Source organism: Eumetopias jubatus, unplaced genomic scaffold, assembly GCF_037043125.1.
Source record: "Eumetopias jubatus isolate StellerSeaLion01/CBP00866 unplaced genomic scaffold, mEumJub1_p1.0 scaffold_1, whole genome shotgun sequence".
Lineage (NCBI taxonomy): Eukaryota > Metazoa > Chordata > Mammalia > Carnivora > Otariidae > Eumetopias > Eumetopias jubatus.
In genome coordinates, this window is record NW_028274807.1 from 118,753,513 (window position 1) to 118,773,571 (window position 20,059).

Sequence of the window (20,059 nt, forward strand, 5' to 3'; positions counted from 1 at the left end):
TGACCAAATCTTTTCTTTTAAAAGTATCATGAATTTGTGAATTCAGACATACTTGATGGGTTTCATACATTGCAATTATTATCACAATTGAACCTTAAATTGTCCCATGTTTGGTTAGTGGAAGCCTCTTCTAATTGACTCTTAAGTCCTTTTGACATGACCCTAGTAGTCTTTGATGCTGGTTACCTGATAATTTAAGATGTTCCAAGTTCATCTTACACGTTTTCTGCCCTATACCTGGAATCAGCCATTTCTCTAAGAAGCCCTGATTTCCTTTAGGGAGAATTATATGTCAGGCTCCACTTGAGGGCTGCAGATGCTCATTGCTACTAGATTGGTCATTTTTTTTCTAGTCCTTTTAAATGGACAGAGCTAAGACACATAACACACAAAGATACAATACTTCATGGGTTCACTTTGATATTTCCAATTCAGATCTTACTAAACCTTTTCTCCATTACATCTCATTCCCCTTTCTTCCATACTGAGAATTCTGATTTTTAAGGACATAGGGGATGAAAGGGTGATAGAATTAGTGTATATGATAATTACTTCATTGGTTTTATCCCATATTACATTGCTTAATGTCCCAAATAATACTTATATTACCATTAATGTGGTTACTAAAAACATTAAAAATTTTTTGCATATGCTCTCTCTGTTCTTTCCCCAGTTTCTTTTAAAGATTTTAAAGAGAGAGAGAGGGTGCGCAGGGGTTGGGGGAGGGGCAAAGGAAGAGGGAGAGACGGTCTTAGGCAAAGTCTGCACTGAGCATGGAGTCTGACACGGGGCTCTATCTCATGAGCGTGAGATCACAACCTGAGCTGAAACCAAGAGTCCAACACTTAACCAACTGTGTGACCCAGGTGCCCCTCTCCCCATTTTTTAATAGTCATACTTTATTCACAGTGTTGGAGCGTATACTCACTTGAGTATACTATATACTCTCCCTCTATATGTCCCTCCTAGCCCTCATTTAGTCTTAGATCTGTAGGTAACTATATCTATAGGTAACATCACCAGGTGTTAAGTGAATGTCTCTCTAGTCATTTTGATTGTCTGAAGCTTTGTGCTCTAGTGGTTTCTTCAGGAAGAGCTCATGGAAATAATAATTCCTGGGTTTGTGCTTTTTATATTTGAATTAAGTCAATTTCACTGGATACAAAAATCCTCGGTTCATGCTTTCTTTCAGTTTCCTAAATATATTTATTTTCTTCTGGCATAATGCCTTGCTGTTGAAAAATCGGATACTCTTTTCTTCTAGATGCATTAAGGATTCTTTTTCTTTGAAATTCAGAATTTTACTAGAATGTTTTGGTACTTGTCATTCTGGGTTGATATTATTTATTTCTGAACATATTCTTGAATTTGGCATTTAGTATTTATTCTGTTTTCTTGCTTTGTTTTTCTTCTTCAGATACTCTTACTGTCTGTAGATACTTTGCCTACCTCCAGTATTTGTCATTTTCTCTTGAATATCAATTGTGGGAGTCCTACAGACTAGATTGTTGCAGCTTTATTGTGGTCCTTGCACTCAGCTGGTATGGAAGAGGGTAAAACTCCTTGTTTCAACTGATGCTCTCAAATTGGCCTGTTGTGCTTTCTAGTAATTTCTGGATGGCTATTTTGGGATTATCCTGTTTTGAGTTCTGTTAAGTGCAGCCCCATTGAGTATTTCTTTATTGTGCAGGCTTTTTGGCTATTGGTGGTTTGTATTCTGGGGCTTGTTGAGGATACCTTGTCATCTAGTTTTGTAAATGTTGTCAAGGAGTTTTGGTTTTGCTATCTAGTTGTTCTGTTTTTATGTGGGCATTTGGAGGGTTTGAAAACTATGCTGCTATTGCTATTTTCCCAGACTCCCCCATAACTGGTGTGTGTGTGTGTGTGTGTGTGTGTGTGTGTGTGTGTGTGTGTGTAGTCCATTTGAATCAGGATTTAAATAAATTTATATGTCTTACAAAATCTGTAGATCCCTCTTCCGTATTTATTTTCTCCCTTCACTCTCCTTCTCCCTCCTTCCCTCCTCTTTTCCCTTAAAATTTTTTAGTTGAAGAAACCACATTATGTATCCTAAAGAAAAAGCCTCAAGAGGTTGCTTATTGAATCCCTGTAGTACAGTTTAACATGTTCTTCTGTCCTTGGTATTTCCTTTAAAGTGGTAGTTGGATCTGAAGTCTTGATCAGATTCCACTTTCACAATAAAGGTATATATCAAAAACAAACAAACACTGGATAGAACAGCTCAAGGAGAGCAAACAATACAGACACAAGCTCTGGAGTGAAAAATTCAAGTTGAAAAGTTGACTTTGGGGGTGCCTGGGTGGTTCAGTCAGTTGAGAATCCAACTCTTGATCTCAGGGTAGTGAGTTCAAGCCCCAAATTAGGCTTCACGCTGTGCGTGGAGCCTACATAAAAAAAGAAAGGAAGGAAGATAAGAGAGAAAGAGACAGAGAGAAAGGAAAAAGAAAAGGGAGGGTGGGAGAAAGAAAAGGAAGGGAGAAAGGGAGAGAGAAAGAAGAAGGAAGGAAGAGGGGCTGGGGTAATGAGGCATGACTGTCAGTGGGTGCAGGGTTTCTTTTTAGGGTGAAGAAATTAGATTGTGGTGATGGTTGCTGCTGAATTGTATACTTTAAAAGATGGAGCTTACAGTACATGAATTATATTTCAATAAAGCTGTTATCTTAAAAAGGGAAGTTAGATTTAAAAACAAACAGGGATACCTAATCCTCTAAGACTGATAGGAAGAAGGTTGGAATGGGTACACATGCCGATGAGTTTGTAAGTGACCTGTCATCTCACTTACAAAGTGAGACTTACATATATATTCAACTATCTATTGAATATATTGATTGGGTTATTCTACTGACATGTCAAACTCAGTATCATTGCTGACCAATAGAAATGTAATGCAAGCCACATGTAATTTTTAATTTTCTAATAGCCAGTTTAAAAAATAAAAACAAATGCGAAATTAATTTTAAGATTTTATTTTTAAGTAATCGCCCACCCGAAGATCAAGAGTTGCATGCTCTACCAACTAAGCTATCCAGGCACCCCTGAAATTAGTTTTTATTATCTCTTATTTAATCTGGTGTATCTAAAATACTATATTTCAACATACAATTAGTGTAAAAAAATATTCATGAGATATTTTACATTCATTTCTCGTACAAGTCTTTGAGATTCAGTGAATTCATCTTAATTCAGACTTCCCAGATTTCAAGGGCTCAATAGCTGCATGTGGATTATACCTAGATACTGGACCATGTGGATGAGGAGGTTTAAAATGGAACTCGTGAATTTGTTCCTGTCTCCTTGATCTCAGTAAAGGACCCTCTTTCTAAGAGTCATTCTCTTATTTCCCTCTTTCTTAACATTCACATAAATCAGTCACTTAGTAAAGATAAAGATAAATTTTTATCTTTAATATTTACATAAATCCATCTCTTCTTATCCAACCCTACTTATCCAGTTGCCCCAATTTCAGGACTCGATATTTCTTGCCTAGGCTTGCCTCTCGTCTGGTCTTTGCTTTTGCCCCCCGTAAATGCATCTTCTACTTTGCACCTAGAATCTCTGCCTAACTGAAAATCTCACTATGTTACTCCCCGACTTACTACCTTTAGTGGCTTCCCAGTATTTCAGTAGTAGTAGTAGTAGTAGTAGTAGTAGTAAGTAGTAGTAAGTAGTAGTAGTAGTAGTAGTAGTAGTAAGTAGTAGTAGTCTGTGACCACAGGTGATTCTTTGGGAATGTGGGAAAAAGAAAGTAGCTATCTGTCCTTCCCTCATTCTTTTAAAAAGTACATTTTAGTCTATTTCTTAATGTATATAACACAGTAGAATGTGTAAATAATTTATAAATGAATATAATTATACTAAAGGAATATGATAAAATACAGGTTCCTTTGCATGACATTTAAGGGCCTGGCCCTTTATCTCCCTTTCTGCTTCATCTTTTTCCTTGCACTTTATATTCTGGTAATATTGCACTGTTTGTTTTTAAGTGTCTGAACATTTATCATCTGTTTCACTCTCCCATGTGTTTACTGCTGCTGCTTCTGCCTGGTTACCCTTCCTAACTTCCTTCACTTGACAGTTCTCTTTTGTTTTGGTGGTGATGGTGGTGAAAACACTTAAATGAGATTTACCCCCAACAAATTTTTAGGTGTACATTATCATTAACTGTAGGCACTATGTTATACAGCAGATCTCTAGAACTTGCTCATCTTGCATAACTGAAACTTTATTGAACCTGTGGGACAATTCCCTATTTCCCTTTCCCTCCAGCCCCTAGCAAGCATCATTCTACTCTTTGCTTCTGTGTGTTTGACTATTTTGGACACCTTAGTGAGATAATGCATTATTTGTCCTTTTGTGATTGGCATAGTATAATGTCCTCCAACTTCATCCATGTTGTCGCATATGGCAGGATTTCATTCTCTTTTAGGGCCAAATAATATTTCATTGTATGTATATGCCACATTATTTTTTATCCTTTCATCTACCTATGGACATTTAGGTTGATTCCGTATCTTGGCTATTGTAGGAATTTGCTGCAATGAACATGAGAATGCAGATACCTCTTTGAGATCCTGATTTCAGTTCTTTTGGATATATACCGAGAAACAGGATCACTGGATCATATGGAAATTCTGTTTTTTTAATAATTTTTATTGTTATGTTAATCACCATACATTACATCATTAGTTTTTGATGTGTGGAAATTCTATTTTAACTATTTTGAGGAACCTCCATACTTTTTTCATAGTGACTATACCATTTTCCATTCCCACCAGCAGTGTACCAGGGTTCTTATTTCTCCACATTCTTACCAGTACTTATCTCTTTTGTTTGTTTTGTTTTTTTAATAGCCATCCTAACAGATGTGAGGTAATACCTCATTGTGGTTTTGATTTGCATTTCTCTAATGATTAGTGATGTTGAGCACCTTTTCATATACCTGTTGGCCATTTATGTGTTTTCTTTTTTTTTAAAGATTTTATTTATTTATTCATGAGAGACAGAGAGAGAGAGAGAGAGAGAAGCAGAGGGAGAAGCAGGCTCCCCGCTGAGCAGGGAGCCCGATGCGGGACTCGATCCCAGGACCCTGGGATCATGACCCGAGCCGAGGGCAGACGCTTAACCATCTGAGCCACCCAGGCGCCCCATTTATGTGTTTTCTTTGGAGAAATTTCTGTTCATGACTTTTGCCTATTTTTCATTGGGTTATTTGGGGTTTTTTGTTTGTTAATGAGTTGTTGGAGTCTTAGATATTTTAGATATTAACCCCCTATCATATAAAGGGTTTGTAAATATTTTCTCCCATTCCATAGGCTGCCTTTTTATTTTGTTGATTGTTTTCATTTGGCTTATTCCAGCAACCCTTTCTCCTCTAGGTTAGGTAAGATGTCCCTCTTCCCAATTCCCATGAACTTGTAAATAACTCTCACTTGGCACTTACCTTACTATGTTGGAATTATCTGTCCTTATAGGTCTAATTTGTCTTTCCCCCTCCCCCAAGACTCACACTAAGGGAAAAGATTTTACCTCAGTTGTCGTTTTTTACTCTGGTCCGTACTGCAGTTCTTGGCATATAGTTGACACTCAGAAATTAGTAGAACTAAATTGAACCCCTGAAAATTTAATAAGTTATCAAAGTTTAGGACTAGACATTAACCAAAGTTAAAATAATTGAAGACTTAGATCTTTTATTAATACCAATGACCTCTGTTTGAAATTTGAGTAGATAAATGAAACTGAGAATAGTGGTACTTTTAATTTTACATAAAAAAGAACTATAGCACACATAGAATACAAAAAGGTAAACATGTAACTATCAGGGCAGCGTTTTTGTCTGTTCTCATGGATTTGTTCCCAGTGTGTAGAACAGAACCCAGCACATAATAGTAAGTAACTGGTCAGTAGATATTTGTTGAATAAACGAATGATGTGTATAGAAAACACTCTAACTTCATATTTTATTAGATTTTAAGGCAAAAATTAAGTTCAAAACATTTCTTCATCTCTAATTCAATTTAAAATTTACCACATAAAGCAAAAATCGAATTACTATATTCTCACATTATAGTTTTGTAAAGGAAGTCTGATGTATAAATATATTTTTTTTTCTCTTTTAGTAAACGAAGCAAAAAAGGAGATAAAAATGGAAAAGGCTTGAGACATTTTTCCATGAAAGTGTGTGAGAAAGTTCAGCGGAAAGGTACAACATCATATAATGAAGTGGCTGATGAGCTGGTATCAGAGTTCACCAATTCAAATAACCATTTGGCCGCTGATTCGGTAGGTAGATAGATCATGCACTTGACTTTGACTGTGTTGGCGGAACACTGTATCTCTGGGTTGACTGTGTCATTTTTTAAGGACTCAGACAAGCTAAGGAATCCCCGACTCCTTTACCTGAGGGTTTCATATTTTCTACTGGGGAATTCTTTTGTTATTGAGTTTTTGTTTTGTTTTAGAAAGTTTTTGTTTTGTTTTGTTTTATTATATATTTAAACATAAAGATTAACATGTATTTTTAAAATATAATTTTGGGGGCTACAAAAAGAACATACTTTTTTTTTTAAGATTTTATTTATTTGAGAGAGAGAGAGCGCACAAGCTGGGGGCGCGGAGGGCAGAGGGAGAGGGAGAAGCAGGCTCCCTGCTGAGCAGAGAGCCTACTCTGGGCTCGATCCCAGGATCCTGAGATTATGACCTGAGCCGAAGACAGACGCTTAACCGACTGAGCCACTCAGGTGCCCAGGAACATACTTTTCATATTTGAATGACTTTGGATATGTTTCTGAATTCTTTAGTGTTTCTTCTATAAAAATCTATGTTGTTTTTAGTTGAAAAAATAATATATGAACATGTCTATAAAAAATTCAGTTGTACCAAAGAATATATGATAAAAAATATCTCCCTTTTAAAGATTTTATTTATTTATTTATTTATTATTTGAGAGAGAGAGAGTGAGCAAGCACAAGCAGGAGGAGCTACAGAGTGAGAGGGAGAAGCAGGCTCCCCCTGAGGACCTGAGCCACCCAGGTGCCCCAAAATATCTCCCTTTTACCACAGACCTTAATCTGTCTCCCCAAAGGTATATTTATATTTACTACTATGAGATTCTTGATTATCATCCCAAAAATTCCTCATGCATATACACAATAAAATTTATTTCCTTTTTTATTTTATTTTTTAAAGATTTTGTTTATTTTAGAGAGAGATAAAGAACAATTCTGTCACTTTCAAAAGGTTCTTTCTGCCTTTTGTAATCTGTCCCTCCTTCTCCTTCTGTCCCTAGGCAACTGCTGATCTGCTTTTTATCATTATAGATCAGTTTGCATTTTATTTAAATGTAATCATATTATACATACTCCACAACAATTCTTACAACAGTTCTTGACTTTAGTGGAAATATTTATAGTCTTCCAACCTTAGTTATGACAAAGGTTTTATCTTAAGATGATAGCAACCATAACTTGATTTTTTTCTTTTAAAGATTTTATTTATTTATTTGACAGAGAGAGACACAGCAAGAGAGGGAACACAAGCAGGGGGAGTGGGAGAGGGAGAAGCAGGTTTCCCAGGGAGCAGGGAGCCCGATGCGGGGCTCGTTCCCAGGACCCTGGGATCATGACCTGAGCCGAAGGCAGATGCTTAACAACTAAGCCACCCAGGCACCCCAACTTGATTTTTTTTAATGAATGTTTCTTTTTTCTTAACTAAAAAAAATCAGAAATGGATATTTAATCAAATTCTGTATAGTTTCCTGAAAACTTAGGAGTTACACTGACAGTCATAAGTGAGATTGGTGGGATTTTTTTTTGTTTTTACCATCTTTGCAGTTTTGATTTGCAGTGTTATGCTGGTTTTTTAAAATTTAGAGGCTTTTTTTCCCTTCTTCCTATTTACTCCATTACAGGTTTAATAGCATTGGATGTGTATTTCTCTTCCCTGACATAGAAATCACCGGTGATACCATCTAGGTTGGCGATTTGGCGGGGGGTGGGGGGTAAAATTTAAATAGCATTCTCCATTTTTTCTTTGATAATTAGTCTATTTAGAATTTCTGTCTCCTTTAGAGTCAGTTTGGTATTTTATGTTTTCTTAGAAAATCCTCCATTTCATACCTGTTCTTTTTTTTTTAAAGATTTTATTTATTTATTTATTTGAGAGAGCGAGAATGAGAGAGAGAGAGAGAGCACATGAGAGGGGGGAGGGTCAGAGGAAGAAGCAGACTCCCCGCTGAGCAGGGAGCCCACATGCGGGACTCGATCCAGGGACTCCAGCCGAAGGCAGTCACTTAACCAACTGAGCCACCCAGGTGCCCATTTCATATCTGTTCTCAAAATTACTTGCAATTATTTTTCCCAGAGAACCATCTCTTGAATCTGAACCGACCCTCCTGTTTTGCAGTTAATGTCTTTTTTTAATCTTCATTTAATATTCTCTTCTCTTTCCTGAAGTTACTTTTGTTATTTTTCTACCCTGTAGACTAGGATATAAACTTTACTTTTGTTATTTTTGTTTAGTAATGAAAATCTTTATAGCTGCAGCTTTTCCTCTCGTTCACTGCTTTAGCCATTTCCCATTAATTCTGATATAATGTTATTCTTTAAATATTCTGCAACTCTTGTTTTAAATTCCTCTCTGACCTAAGAATTGCATTAGAGTTTTTATAGTTCCAGGTGATAGGGATTTTTGTTTGTTTTTCTGAGTTTTTAATTTTTACTGAGTTTTCCATTACCTGTGATCAGAGATTATGAGTTGAACTATTTATATTTGGGGGGTTACTTTGAGATTTTTCTTGTGAGCCATTATTTGGTAATGTATTTTTTTCTTTTCTCTGGCACCTGTAGAGAAGATATATAGCATTCTGATTCTGAGTGAAAGTGGACATTCTCAAAATGTTCTACAAGACCCTACATGACCTGACATGCTATTACCTCTCTGATCTCATCTCCTCCTATGCACTCTCCCAGTTACTAGACTCTAGTCACCTTATGATAAAGGTTTTATTTTGAAATGATAGCAACCATAACTTGATCTTTTTAAATGAACATTTCTTTCATTTTTCTTCATTAAAAAAATCAGAAATGGATATTGAATTCAATCAAATTCTGTATAGTTTCCTGAAAATTTAGGAATTGTACACTGGCGGTCATGAATGAGACTGGTGGGCTTTTTGTTCGTTTTTTGTTTTGGGGTGAATATGCCAGATATGTTCCTTATCAGGCTGTTACACCTGCTATTTCCTTTGTCTGAATCTCTGCTAAGGAGCCATATGGTTTCGCTCTCCCCTCCAGTTTTCACTCAGATGTCACTGCACTGAGGCATTTCTTCTTAGCACATTTCATCATCTAACATAACATTTTTACTAACCACCCCCAGCCCCATGCCTGGATACAAGTAAGGGTTGTATCCTATTCCCTGCTGTATGTGGTGCTTTTTGGTTTTCGTTTTTATAAATTGGAAGGTTTATAGTCTTTAGTTCTTTAATTGGTTATCTTTATAACTTTAAGTAACTTCAATATTTGTTTCTTTTGTTTGTTATCACCTATAAACCAGTATCTGTTGATTATTAAGAGAAAAAAATTAATATGTTTGTATTTACTTACATCTCCCATCTTTCCTGTTCACCACAGATTCAGATTGAATATTTTAGTGGTAGTTGTTAAAAGAATAATATTATTACAGTTATTATGACTTTAAATAAACATATTTTGCTAAAACATTACATACTTCATCTGTTTGAATAGTTAATCTGCTTTGAATCCCATGCCCCTTTAAATATCAAGGAGAACATCAGGCCTACTTTGTCTCCTGATATTTTTTATTATATTATCATTATTTCTATAGCGTCAGGATTTCTAATATTTATATTCACTTCTGTAACTTAAATCTCCCACTTATTTAAGTTTAATTCTGTATTCAGTGTTCTCCACCATCCGTTAGTATAATGGCATTTGACTGAATTTTTTTCTTAGGAACTGCTTGTCCACAACAAAGTAAGGGTTTTTTTCCACAATCTAAGTTAACACAGTCTCCTTCATTGAGAAAAATCTTGCTACAAAAACTTTTTAAAAAATCAGCTGAAGTAAACAGTGTGCTTTAGTGATCTATGTGATGACATTTTGGTGCAAGTTCCCTATTTTCATTGTAGACTAGTAACAGTTTTCGGATCTGCACTAGTCCTTGGACCACATACTTGAAAAGCACTGTTTTAAAACATGCATCCTTGACTTTTCAAAGTCTCATATCCCCCCAGACAATGCAGGGTTTTAACCCACTTTAATTAACAACTCCATTACCCCTTTCTGATACATATATACTTTTGTCATATATGTTTTATATATATTCTTGATTCCACAAGACATTATTGTTTTATAAAGTGAGTGTTAATTGAGATATACCCACATATTTATCTTTCATGTTGGTCTTCATTACGTCCTACATCTCCAGACTTCCACCTTGGATCCCATCCATCTTTCTTCTACCTGAAGAAGGCCCTTTAGTATTTTTTAATTTAGATCTGTTGCTAAAATAATCTTTTATCTTTTAGATTGTTTGAAAGTATCTTTATCTCATCTTTACTTTTGAAGGATATTTTCACTGGGTATATAGAATTCTATAAGCACTCCAAAGATATAATAATAATATTAATTAAATATCTTAATATCCTGTAACTGTATCTTAACCCTTAAAATTGATCACTCATTAAAAGTATTTTTTAGCAGGCTTATGACCAGAAGAATATTAGGAGAAGAGTTTATGATGCTTTAAATGTGCTAATGGCAATGAACATAATTTCAAAGGAAAAAAAAGAAATCAAGTGGATTGGCCTGCCTACCAATTCTGCTCAGGAATGTCAAAATCTTGAGGTAAGTGAGGAAAATCTGTTTTTAGATAGTAGTTTGCTTTATTTTATATAAGAGGCATTTTATTTTACTTTTAAAGATCTTATTTATTTATTAGAGAGCACAAGCAGGAGGAGTGGCAGAGGTTGAGGGAGAAGTAGACTCCCCTCCGAGCAGGGAGCCCAACGCGGGGCTCGATCCCAAGACCCTGGGATCATGACCTGAGCCGAACGCAGATGCTTAACCAACTGAGCCACCCAGGCACCCCCATAAGAGGCATTTTAATTTGGAAATACATATAATATTAAAATATTTCTAATTGTTCATGTATACTATTTTTTTAACAGACTCCTCTGTGTAAGAATTTTAGAACTGGAAGGAGATTTAGAGAGGTGTATAGTTTGACTGATGTCCTGATGAAACTGAGGGACATAGAAATTAAATGACTTGATTTTTACTGTTTCTTAGAGAAGATCTTTATTTTATTCTAGTTGAATTCTGCGCACTCTACCAATAAATTTTTGACAACTCATAAATAGAAATAATATCTTATTTAATGAAATGCTTTGCTGGATCCTGCCCCCCAAAAAAAGGATCAAACTGGCTGTTTACCTTTTGTGTTTAAACTTTTATCTTTGATTCTCACATCAGTGGCAACAGAATGATATTTCATCTGTATCTTTATCAGAAAGGATAGAATGTTCAGCTTACATGAATTTTGGGGTGATGTGTGCAAAAACATTGTTTTATTCCATTAACTTTTAATCATTATAGAAAATCTTTCCTGGGGTGCCTGGGTGGCTCAGTCGTTAAGCATCTGCCTTCAACTCAGGTCATGATCTCAGGGTCCTGGGATCGAGCCCCACATCAGGCTCCCTGCTCCGCAGGAAGCCTGCTTCTCCCTCTCCCACTCCCCCTGCTTGTGTTCCCTCTCTCGCTGTGTCTCTCTCTGTCAAATAAATAAAGTCTTAAAAAAAAAAAAAAAGAAAGAAAATCTTTCCTATATGAGCATGTGCCCTGACCTACTGGTTTTAAATTGATTTGACCTCATTGTACTGTCATGGCCATAAATGGAATACATTGAGGTTAAATATAGTAATATAGTGTCTGCAATAAATATGGTTGATTTCATGTTTTTATTAGTCCTTTTTCCCCTCAGCAAATCAAAACTTATTTGGTATTATTGTCCTTGTGGGTGGAGGGAGAAATTAGACATTCATCAAAAGTTGTAGAATGTTATTCGTATGTTACAGTGGAAATGACCTCCTTTTCTCCTTCTGATCGAGTGGAATTTGAGGATCATTTTTTTTTTAAGTTTTTTCTCTAATTTTTTTAAAGATTTTATTTATTTGTCAGAGAGAGAAAGCGGCAGGCAGAGGGAGAAGCAGGCTCCCCCCTGAGCAAGGAGCCCAATTTGGGACTCAATCCCAGGACCCTGAGATCATGACCTAAGCTGAAGACAGACACTTAATTGACTGAGCCACTTAGGCGTCCCAAGGATCATTTTTATTACCAGTAATATTAAGCTGATAACAGAGCCTCAATAAGCAAAAATCTATTAGAAGTTACTGTGTGTGTACTCAAGTATACAAGACAAAATCTCTGACCCCAGGAGCTTTCATTCTAATTGTGTAAAAGAAGTTACCAAAACTGTGATCGATTATTTCTGTGAAAGATGTATATACAGATTCTCTGGAAAGGGAGATGAGGGATACTTTACCAAGAAAAGAAAAAATTCCTTGAGCTCAGTGATGAGGGAGGTATAGGCGTTTGCCCAGTGGTTCAGGGCAGGGAGGATCTTTCAGAGGCTGTGCATGGACTGAGGCAGGCATAAGAAAGCAGGCGCACAGCTGGGTGTGACCAGAGTTCAGGCAGGGCTAAAGGGGATAGACTTCTAAGTGTGAAGCTTTGGGGACCTGATCCTGGAAACAGTGGGAAGCTTTTGAAAAATTATAAAGAGGACAACTGATAGGACATATCCTATAAAGGGTCACCCTCCTGGTGGGTTGGAAGTTGAGCTAATAGGAAGATGAGGAGGGAAATTGAAGGGGGTGTGTTGTATGTGGTCTGAGTTAAATCAGTGGCATGAGGTTGGAAAAGTGTTTTAGAGGTAGAATCGATACAACTTGGCCTGGTGTTAGATGGGGGGCATGAGGGGCAGGGAGGGGCCTGGCCTGTCACAGCTGCAGATACAGGGGGGAAACTCTTTTCAAATGTAGAAAGCCACATAGATTTTTCTAGTGAATCTTAAGTAATTTAGGATGAAAGTGCTTTAGTGGTTAGAGGAAGAATGAGAGGAAACTTGGTGCAGACTAGAGTAGATGAGGAGCAAATAAGAAACGCTGTTGAAGTAGACAAGAAAAATGTCATGTTTGAAGTCATTGACTTTTGCCCAAAGACACAGTGAGGAACTCATCTATCTACAAGGAAATTCAGGCCCTAATACCTATTTTCTAGGTAGTTATAAGAGTGAGGAAAATAATAGTTGCATGAAGCTGGGAAATTTGTCCCATAAGCATGTTCCTTACTACAAGTAGGAATTGTGTATTGAATATGTAGGCTATCTGTATTAGGAGCTATGCCCATTTAAAAGTCAGTTAAACTAAAATCTTAAATGAGCTCTTACCTCATTCTTTGGGTTAGGGGGTAACATAAGAAAGTATTTAATAGTAGGGTCTCTGGAACCAGATGGCTTAGGTTCAAATCCTTACTCTTACCATTCACTAGCTATGTGACCTTGGGCAGTTACTTAACTCTCTGTGCCTCCATTTCCTTACATGCAAAATGGGTAACAACAGTACTAACCTCATGATGCCTTAAGATAATGTGTGTAGGGGGAAAAAAAAAGATAATGTTTGTAAAGTGCTTAGTTGAGTTGCTGGCAGACAGAGTAAGTATTCACGAAGTGTTAGCTATTACTCGAATTAGAATTTGAAAATAGCAACGAGTACTGCATATCAAGTATTTATTAAGTGGATGGGTTTCATTAATGATAGTAGTTGCCACAATTCTGCTATCGTGCCTACTTGCTTACCCCAACCCCTGCTCCCCAAAAAGGTGTGATACGCCAGGCGCCTGGGTGGCTCAGATGGTTGGGCGTCTGCCTTCGGCTCAGGTCATGATCCCAGGGTCCTGGGATCGAGCCCCGCGTCGTGCTCCCTGCTCCTTGGGAGCCTGCTTCTCCCTCTGCCTCTCTCTCTCTCTCTCTCTCTCTGTCTTTCATGAATAAATAAAATCTTTAAAAAAAATTTTAAAAAAAAGGTGTGATACGCCTTTGTTGATATTGGTAGTTAAAATGGATTGTTGTTTTTTTTTTAAGATTTTATCCATTTATATGAGAGAGAGAGCACACAAGCAGGGGGAGAGGCAGAGGCAGCGGGAGAAGCAGGCTCCCCACGCTGAGCTGAGAGCCCGACATGGGGCTTGATTCCAGGACCCTGGGATCATGACTTGAGCTGAAGGCAGATGCTTAACCATCTGAGCCACCCAGGTGCCCCTAAAATGGATTGAGTTTTAAGGAAATTTTTTTTTTTTAAGATTTATTTATTTTAGAGAGAGAACGCAGAGCACGAGCAGGGGGAGGGACAGAGGGAGCTGGAGAGGGAGAGAATTCCAAGCGGACTCTGCACTGAGCTCAGAGCCCAATGTGGGGCTCCATCCCAGGACCCTGAGATCATGACCTGAGCCAAAACCAAGAGTTGGACCTTAACCGACTGAGCCACCCAGGTGTCCCTAAGAAAAATTCTTGATATCTCAGAATTGGGACCTGGAAAATGAGCAGTACTTTATACTTTCCATATGTTCATGTTATTTTGTAACCTATCTTTTAAAGATAGAGAAGCAGAGGAGGATAGAACGGATAAAGCAGAAGCGGGCCCAGCTGCAAGAACTTCTCCTGCAGGTAAAGTTGCTGGGATGGTTTTCATTCTTTTCCCTACCTGTGTTCTGCTGCCCTGCTTACTTGCTTTTAGAATCAGTGTTTTCTACTTTGGCTACCTTTTGAGTAGTGTCTGATGGGACCACACTAGGGCGGCCTCCTCCACATCTGAGCTCACCACCATCCACATGGTCTGCCTTTAAGATGGTTCTGTCTCTCACCATCATCATGGCCCCATGGTAGGTCACCTGTCCTGTGCATGACTTATATTATGCAACGACTTACTTCTGACATTTATTCTTACTCTGAACGGAAACTGTCAGAAGTCCTTTTGTCTGTGTTTATTTTAGCTCTAGTTTGGAATATCAAGAAGTAAGACTCGTTAAACTTCAGGCACTTTGAGTAAAATAATCAAATCCACCTGTAATAACTTATTATCTGTAAATAACAGAATAGCATATAATGATTCAATAAGCTTTGTAGAAATACCAAAAGTTAAAATGCTTTTCTTTTTAAGAAAATTAGCTTTTATAGTGTAATAAGGATCCCTGTATTTATACTGTTTTGGATCATTGCCTGGAATTTGGATGGTTTTCTTAAATATAATAGAGCCAGTGTATGAAATCATGTGAGGTAAAATCACATAGACTTTTTTTTTTTATTTTATTTTTGGTAATTGCAGTTGCTGTAAAAATTCACTTTGAGCAGTACACTGGGGTCATTTTCAATGTAATCAGAAACCCTTTTTAAAATGAACCCAGAGGGTCTTTATGCTTTTTTTTTTTAAAGATTTTATTTATTTATTTGAGAGAGAGAGAGAGAATGAGAGATAGAAAGCATGAGAGGGAAGAGGGTCAGAGGGAGAAGCAGACTCCCTGCTGAGCAGGAAGCCCGATGTGGGACTCGATCCCGGGACTCCAGGATCATGACCTGAGCCGAAGGCAGTCACTTAACCAACTGAGCCACCCAGGCGCCCTATGCTTTTTTTTTTTAATCAGCAAATTATCTTTATATGAAAAGCTTTCAGCCACTCATAAAATCCACTTTGATTTGACAGCCGTCCTGTTTAATTTTTGATGTAATCCACTTTTCAGAAATAAAGGTAACAATTAAGTTGCCAAATATTGGAGCAGGGTTTCTCCAAAACGCTCCCTTTGTCTAATGGACAGAGTTATGTTAGGTATTCTTAAATATTCCACATTTTTGTTTTTTTACTTTCTAGATGTTTATATTTGCTTGTTTATTCCAAGTTCATGTATACAGCAGAGCAGCAAGAGAAGACCATTTAGCCTTTGCAGAGACCGGCGTATGGTCTGAGGAAGTAGGAAAGGAGGCGGAGCAAGGGTGGAGGAATAGTTAACAGCTAGAGCAGACACTGCCCAAACATAGGCAAGCTCCAAAGGTGATGTTCCATCCGGATAGGCCGTTTCTTTCTTCCTTACTATGTTGTGTCTGCTTTTCACTCCGAACCCTGGGGGACCTACCTGAGGAGCTAGAGCTGGAGCAAGCATTTTATGTATTTTTCATACTGGGTTTCCAAATAAGGTTTTGTTTGAAGAGAGCGTTCTGCAGCTTACAAAACAAAACAGAACAAAAATCCTGAAAGCTGACAGTGTATTCCTGTGCTCCTCCCTGTGGAATTCTACCTTCTGTGACCTGGCCTACCAGGCACGGGCTTCTAATCCATGCTGTCACTGCCTTCCCCCAGCTGCCTCTGCTGTCCCTGTCCCCGCACGGTTTCCCACTAGCTCACACTCCCTCGCATCTGTGCCAGGCCTTCCTCAGATTTCCTGAAAATCCTCGTGGAACATTTTGGAGCTGATTTTTGGCATAATGTTATTGAGAAGACCTGTTTATCAGTATGCCTGTAATTATCTGTCTATCAGAAAGAATGATGCTGGGCATGATCACCCTCATGGAGGTGGGACGTTCACATCCCTAGACAGCCTTCATAAAGAATGAAGTTGAATATTTTTTCCTCTGCTTACATTGTACAATGAACACTATTTTTTTAAGTCCTAAATTTCTTTTCCTCTTCTGTCTCTCAAATCAAACATTTATAGAAGATTTCAACCCAAGGGCAACCTAGCTGTCAACATTTATAAAAGTAGGTCTCTCTCAGTATTAAAATGAAACCCAAAGTATAACTGAAAACAGCTACTCTCTGGTCTTCTGGTAGACATACATACAGCTTATTTCCTGCTAGTGTTTTATCTCTCATCCATCAAATAACATTTATGAAGTTGTCACAGAAAGTAAATTAAACATGTCCCTGAACACCAGTAATTTACCGTGGTAAAGCTAGCTTAATTTTTAACAAGTTAAGGTCACCACTCACTGACATCACATGCCACAGGTCAGTTTTACTTACCTGCCACCACTTCTCATTTATCCTTGGTAGTATAGACTCAGAAGGGTGTGAGTAGATGACATCTATAGATTATCCACATACCCTACTTTTAGCTATATAACTGTCCCTACTAGCCCTTAAACCTTTTCCAGGGCTGCTAATGCATAGCAAAATGAATGTGTGAACCTGCCCTCTGTTCAGCCTCTGATATTGATGTTAATGGGCCTGGAAAAGAACAAAAGGCTGAAGGAACTCAATCAAAGGGCAACAAAGGAAATCCATCCAAAACAAATAGGTGGTGATTTTTCTTTTTACTGTCTAAATAACATTATATATGTTATTACTGCTGTTTTCACCTGAAAAATCTGTGATGCTATTAAATGTACACAATATTGAATAGTGAGTCATACATATATAAGGACTCTTATTTATTACTGTTGATATTCCCTCCTCTGCTGAGGCCCAGCCGTGGCACTAGGACTACAAAGCTAGCGCAAAGTATGAGAACATCTCCTGAGATGCTTTTTTCTAGTAGAAGGGAAGAGAATCTAGGCAGAAATCTTCAAATGTTTAATTCTTTCCCTCAGTTTTGCAGTATCAATAGCGTATTTTTTTCAACATTAAGTAAATTAAGCAACGAATATAAAACAGCCCACATCCTTTACCAGCAGCAAATAATGAAGTATAACTTAAGTAATGTTTGATAGTATTGATAGTGATAGTTTTTTGATAGTGGTGGATATTGATAGTGATTTTTGGACACACAGGGCTAGCATAAATTGGTATCCCTTCTGTTTCGTGCATTTTAGGAGTAAATGTTCACTTTCTAGGGATAGTATCCAGTCATTTTAAGATAAAAATAATCTCTGTTAAACTTTTGTTAAGGCTCAGAACCTAAAATATATAATCCTAGGATAAGATTGCTAAAACATAGAAAGTAACTGAAATTCATCACTACAGGGTGAGAAGATGGGACACGCCGATGAAAGGGAACAAGTGGATCTGAGTTTAGGAGCCTTTAAAACCACTCTGTTTCATAAGCAGATGAAAAAGTTGAATTGCATAGTCTTTCTAGCTATGGAATTCTATGATAGGTTTGTCTTATCAAAGTGGGGGGGGTGGGCAATCTCTTCTTTGACTTGCAAATAATGGTTAAAACTAAAAGTAGCAACAAGATCCAGTATAAAGATTCAGACCTTGATCTAGCTTATAAGTGCTAAGCCTCTTGTCTGGAAGATGTCGGGTGGGGGGTGGGTGGGCCAGATTCCAACTGTGCCCTGAGGATGTGGGAATTCTGTGGAGGTACCCTAGGAACCTCAGGGGTGAGGGAGGGCAGAGCCGCTGGGCTCTGGACTTCCTGCACCCCCTGCAGTCAGCCAGAGCAACGCTACTTTCATCTGTTTTATATAGTGTCCCATAGATTTCATTTGAAGAAAGGATTCTGTGACTTTATAAAGTTTGCATATCCCTGATCTCGACAATCTAAAAGGTGTATTTAACCCCAGACTCCTGAGTGTCTGTGTTAGATAAATGGAAAATATAAGTTCACTTGGTATCACTTTCTCTGTGTCACTGTAAGAAGAGTTGCAGGCGCTCCTAGGCTCTGGCAGATTTGTAAGATCCTGTGTCTATGGATGACAGAAGCCATAGGCCCCATTATTTACATTAGGATGATGTTAGACATCATTTAAAAGTATGTGTTTTCCCTTAAATGTATCTGAGTTAGATCATTCTAATCTTTTTTCCTAAATGTTTCATTTTAATTAACTTATAGGTAGACGGCCTCTTTAATATCTCTAATTTCTAATACTGTTAATACTATTTAATAGTATTTAAACTCTCTAATAGTATTTAAACTCTCTAATTTCTAATACTCTGATACTATTTCTTAAATGTATTTATTTTAATTCATTTAATTCCAACTCACTTATCCATATTAAATGACCATATTCTTTTTCTTGATCATTACAGCAAATCGCTTTCAAAAACCTGGTTCAGAGAAATCGGCAAAATGAACAGCAGAACCAGGGCCCTCCAGCTCTGAACTCCACCATTCAGCTGCCATTTATAATCATCAATACAAGCAGGAAAACAGTCATAGATTGCAGCATTTCCAGTGACAAGTGAGTGGAGAACTAGAGGACTGTAGGGCCAGCCTCCTGTGAACACATTCCTATCATTTGCAACATAAAGAAGGGTGTCCTTCATTATCTGAGCCCTCCCTGTCTGACCTCCCTGGGGTCTGGGAGACACCTTTGTAGACCTGGAGTGCTGCCATCTACTAGTGCATTCTTCATCACTCACCCTCTCAGCCCCTTGTCTTGTGCCTGGCACTGTACTGCCAGTCCTGTATGCATAGTGGAGCCTGGACCCCAGCCAGGGTGTGCGTGTGTATGTGTGTGTACACGTATGTGGTAACCCTGGGCAAGTAACTGCCTTAAAGTAGACCATCAGTGAGGGCCTGGGACAAGATGGGTTTGCTGGTGATTCCCTTCCATAGTTTAGTGTGGAAATATTTTGGGTCAACATGTGCCATTAAGGCAATTGTTTCTTTGTTTTGCTATATTGTAGTTGAGTGTGCTTCTGCTTATTAAAGAATGGACGTGAAAATGCTAGATGCATTCTCTGCTTTCTTATTTTATTTATTTTATAGCTAGAAGTTTATACCTTTTGATCACCTTCACCCATTTCATCCACCTCCCACCTCCACCCCTGGCAACCAACAGTCTGTTCTCTGCATCTATGAGTTCTTTTTTTTTTAGATTCCACATATAAGTGAAATCATACAGTATTTGTCTTTCTCTGTCTGATTTATTTCAGTTAGCATAATGCCCTCAAGGTCCACCCACGTTGTTGCAAATGTCAGAATTTCCTTCTTTTTTTAAGGCCAAATATTCCATTTATACACACACACACACACACACACACACACACATACACACACATACCACATTTTCTTTATCCATTCAT

The 20,059-nt window shown here is 37.7% G+C and overlaps 1 protein-coding gene across 5 annotated transcripts in view; it reads left to right on the forward strand.

Annotated features, from left to right (window-relative positions):
* TFDP2 (transcription factor Dp-2) overlaps window positions 1–20,059 on the forward strand; it is a 172,858-nt gene that overhangs the window by 139,001 nt on the left and 13,798 nt on the right. For 4 of the 5 annotated variants that reach the window (XM_028099124.2, XM_028099126.2, XM_028099127.2 and 1 more), the window contains 4 exons: window positions 6,138–6,300; window positions 10,740–10,886; window positions 14,695–14,763; window positions 19,061–19,212. In XM_028099124.2, coding sequence (XP_027954925.1) covers window positions 6,138–6,300; window positions 10,740–10,886; window positions 14,695–14,763; window positions 19,061–19,212 — 531 coding nt within the window. The remainder of the gene's footprint in view (window positions 1–6,137; window positions 6,301–10,739; window positions 10,887–14,694; window positions 14,764–19,060; window positions 19,213–20,059) is intronic. The other variant, XM_028099125.2, reaches the window with a different exon arrangement.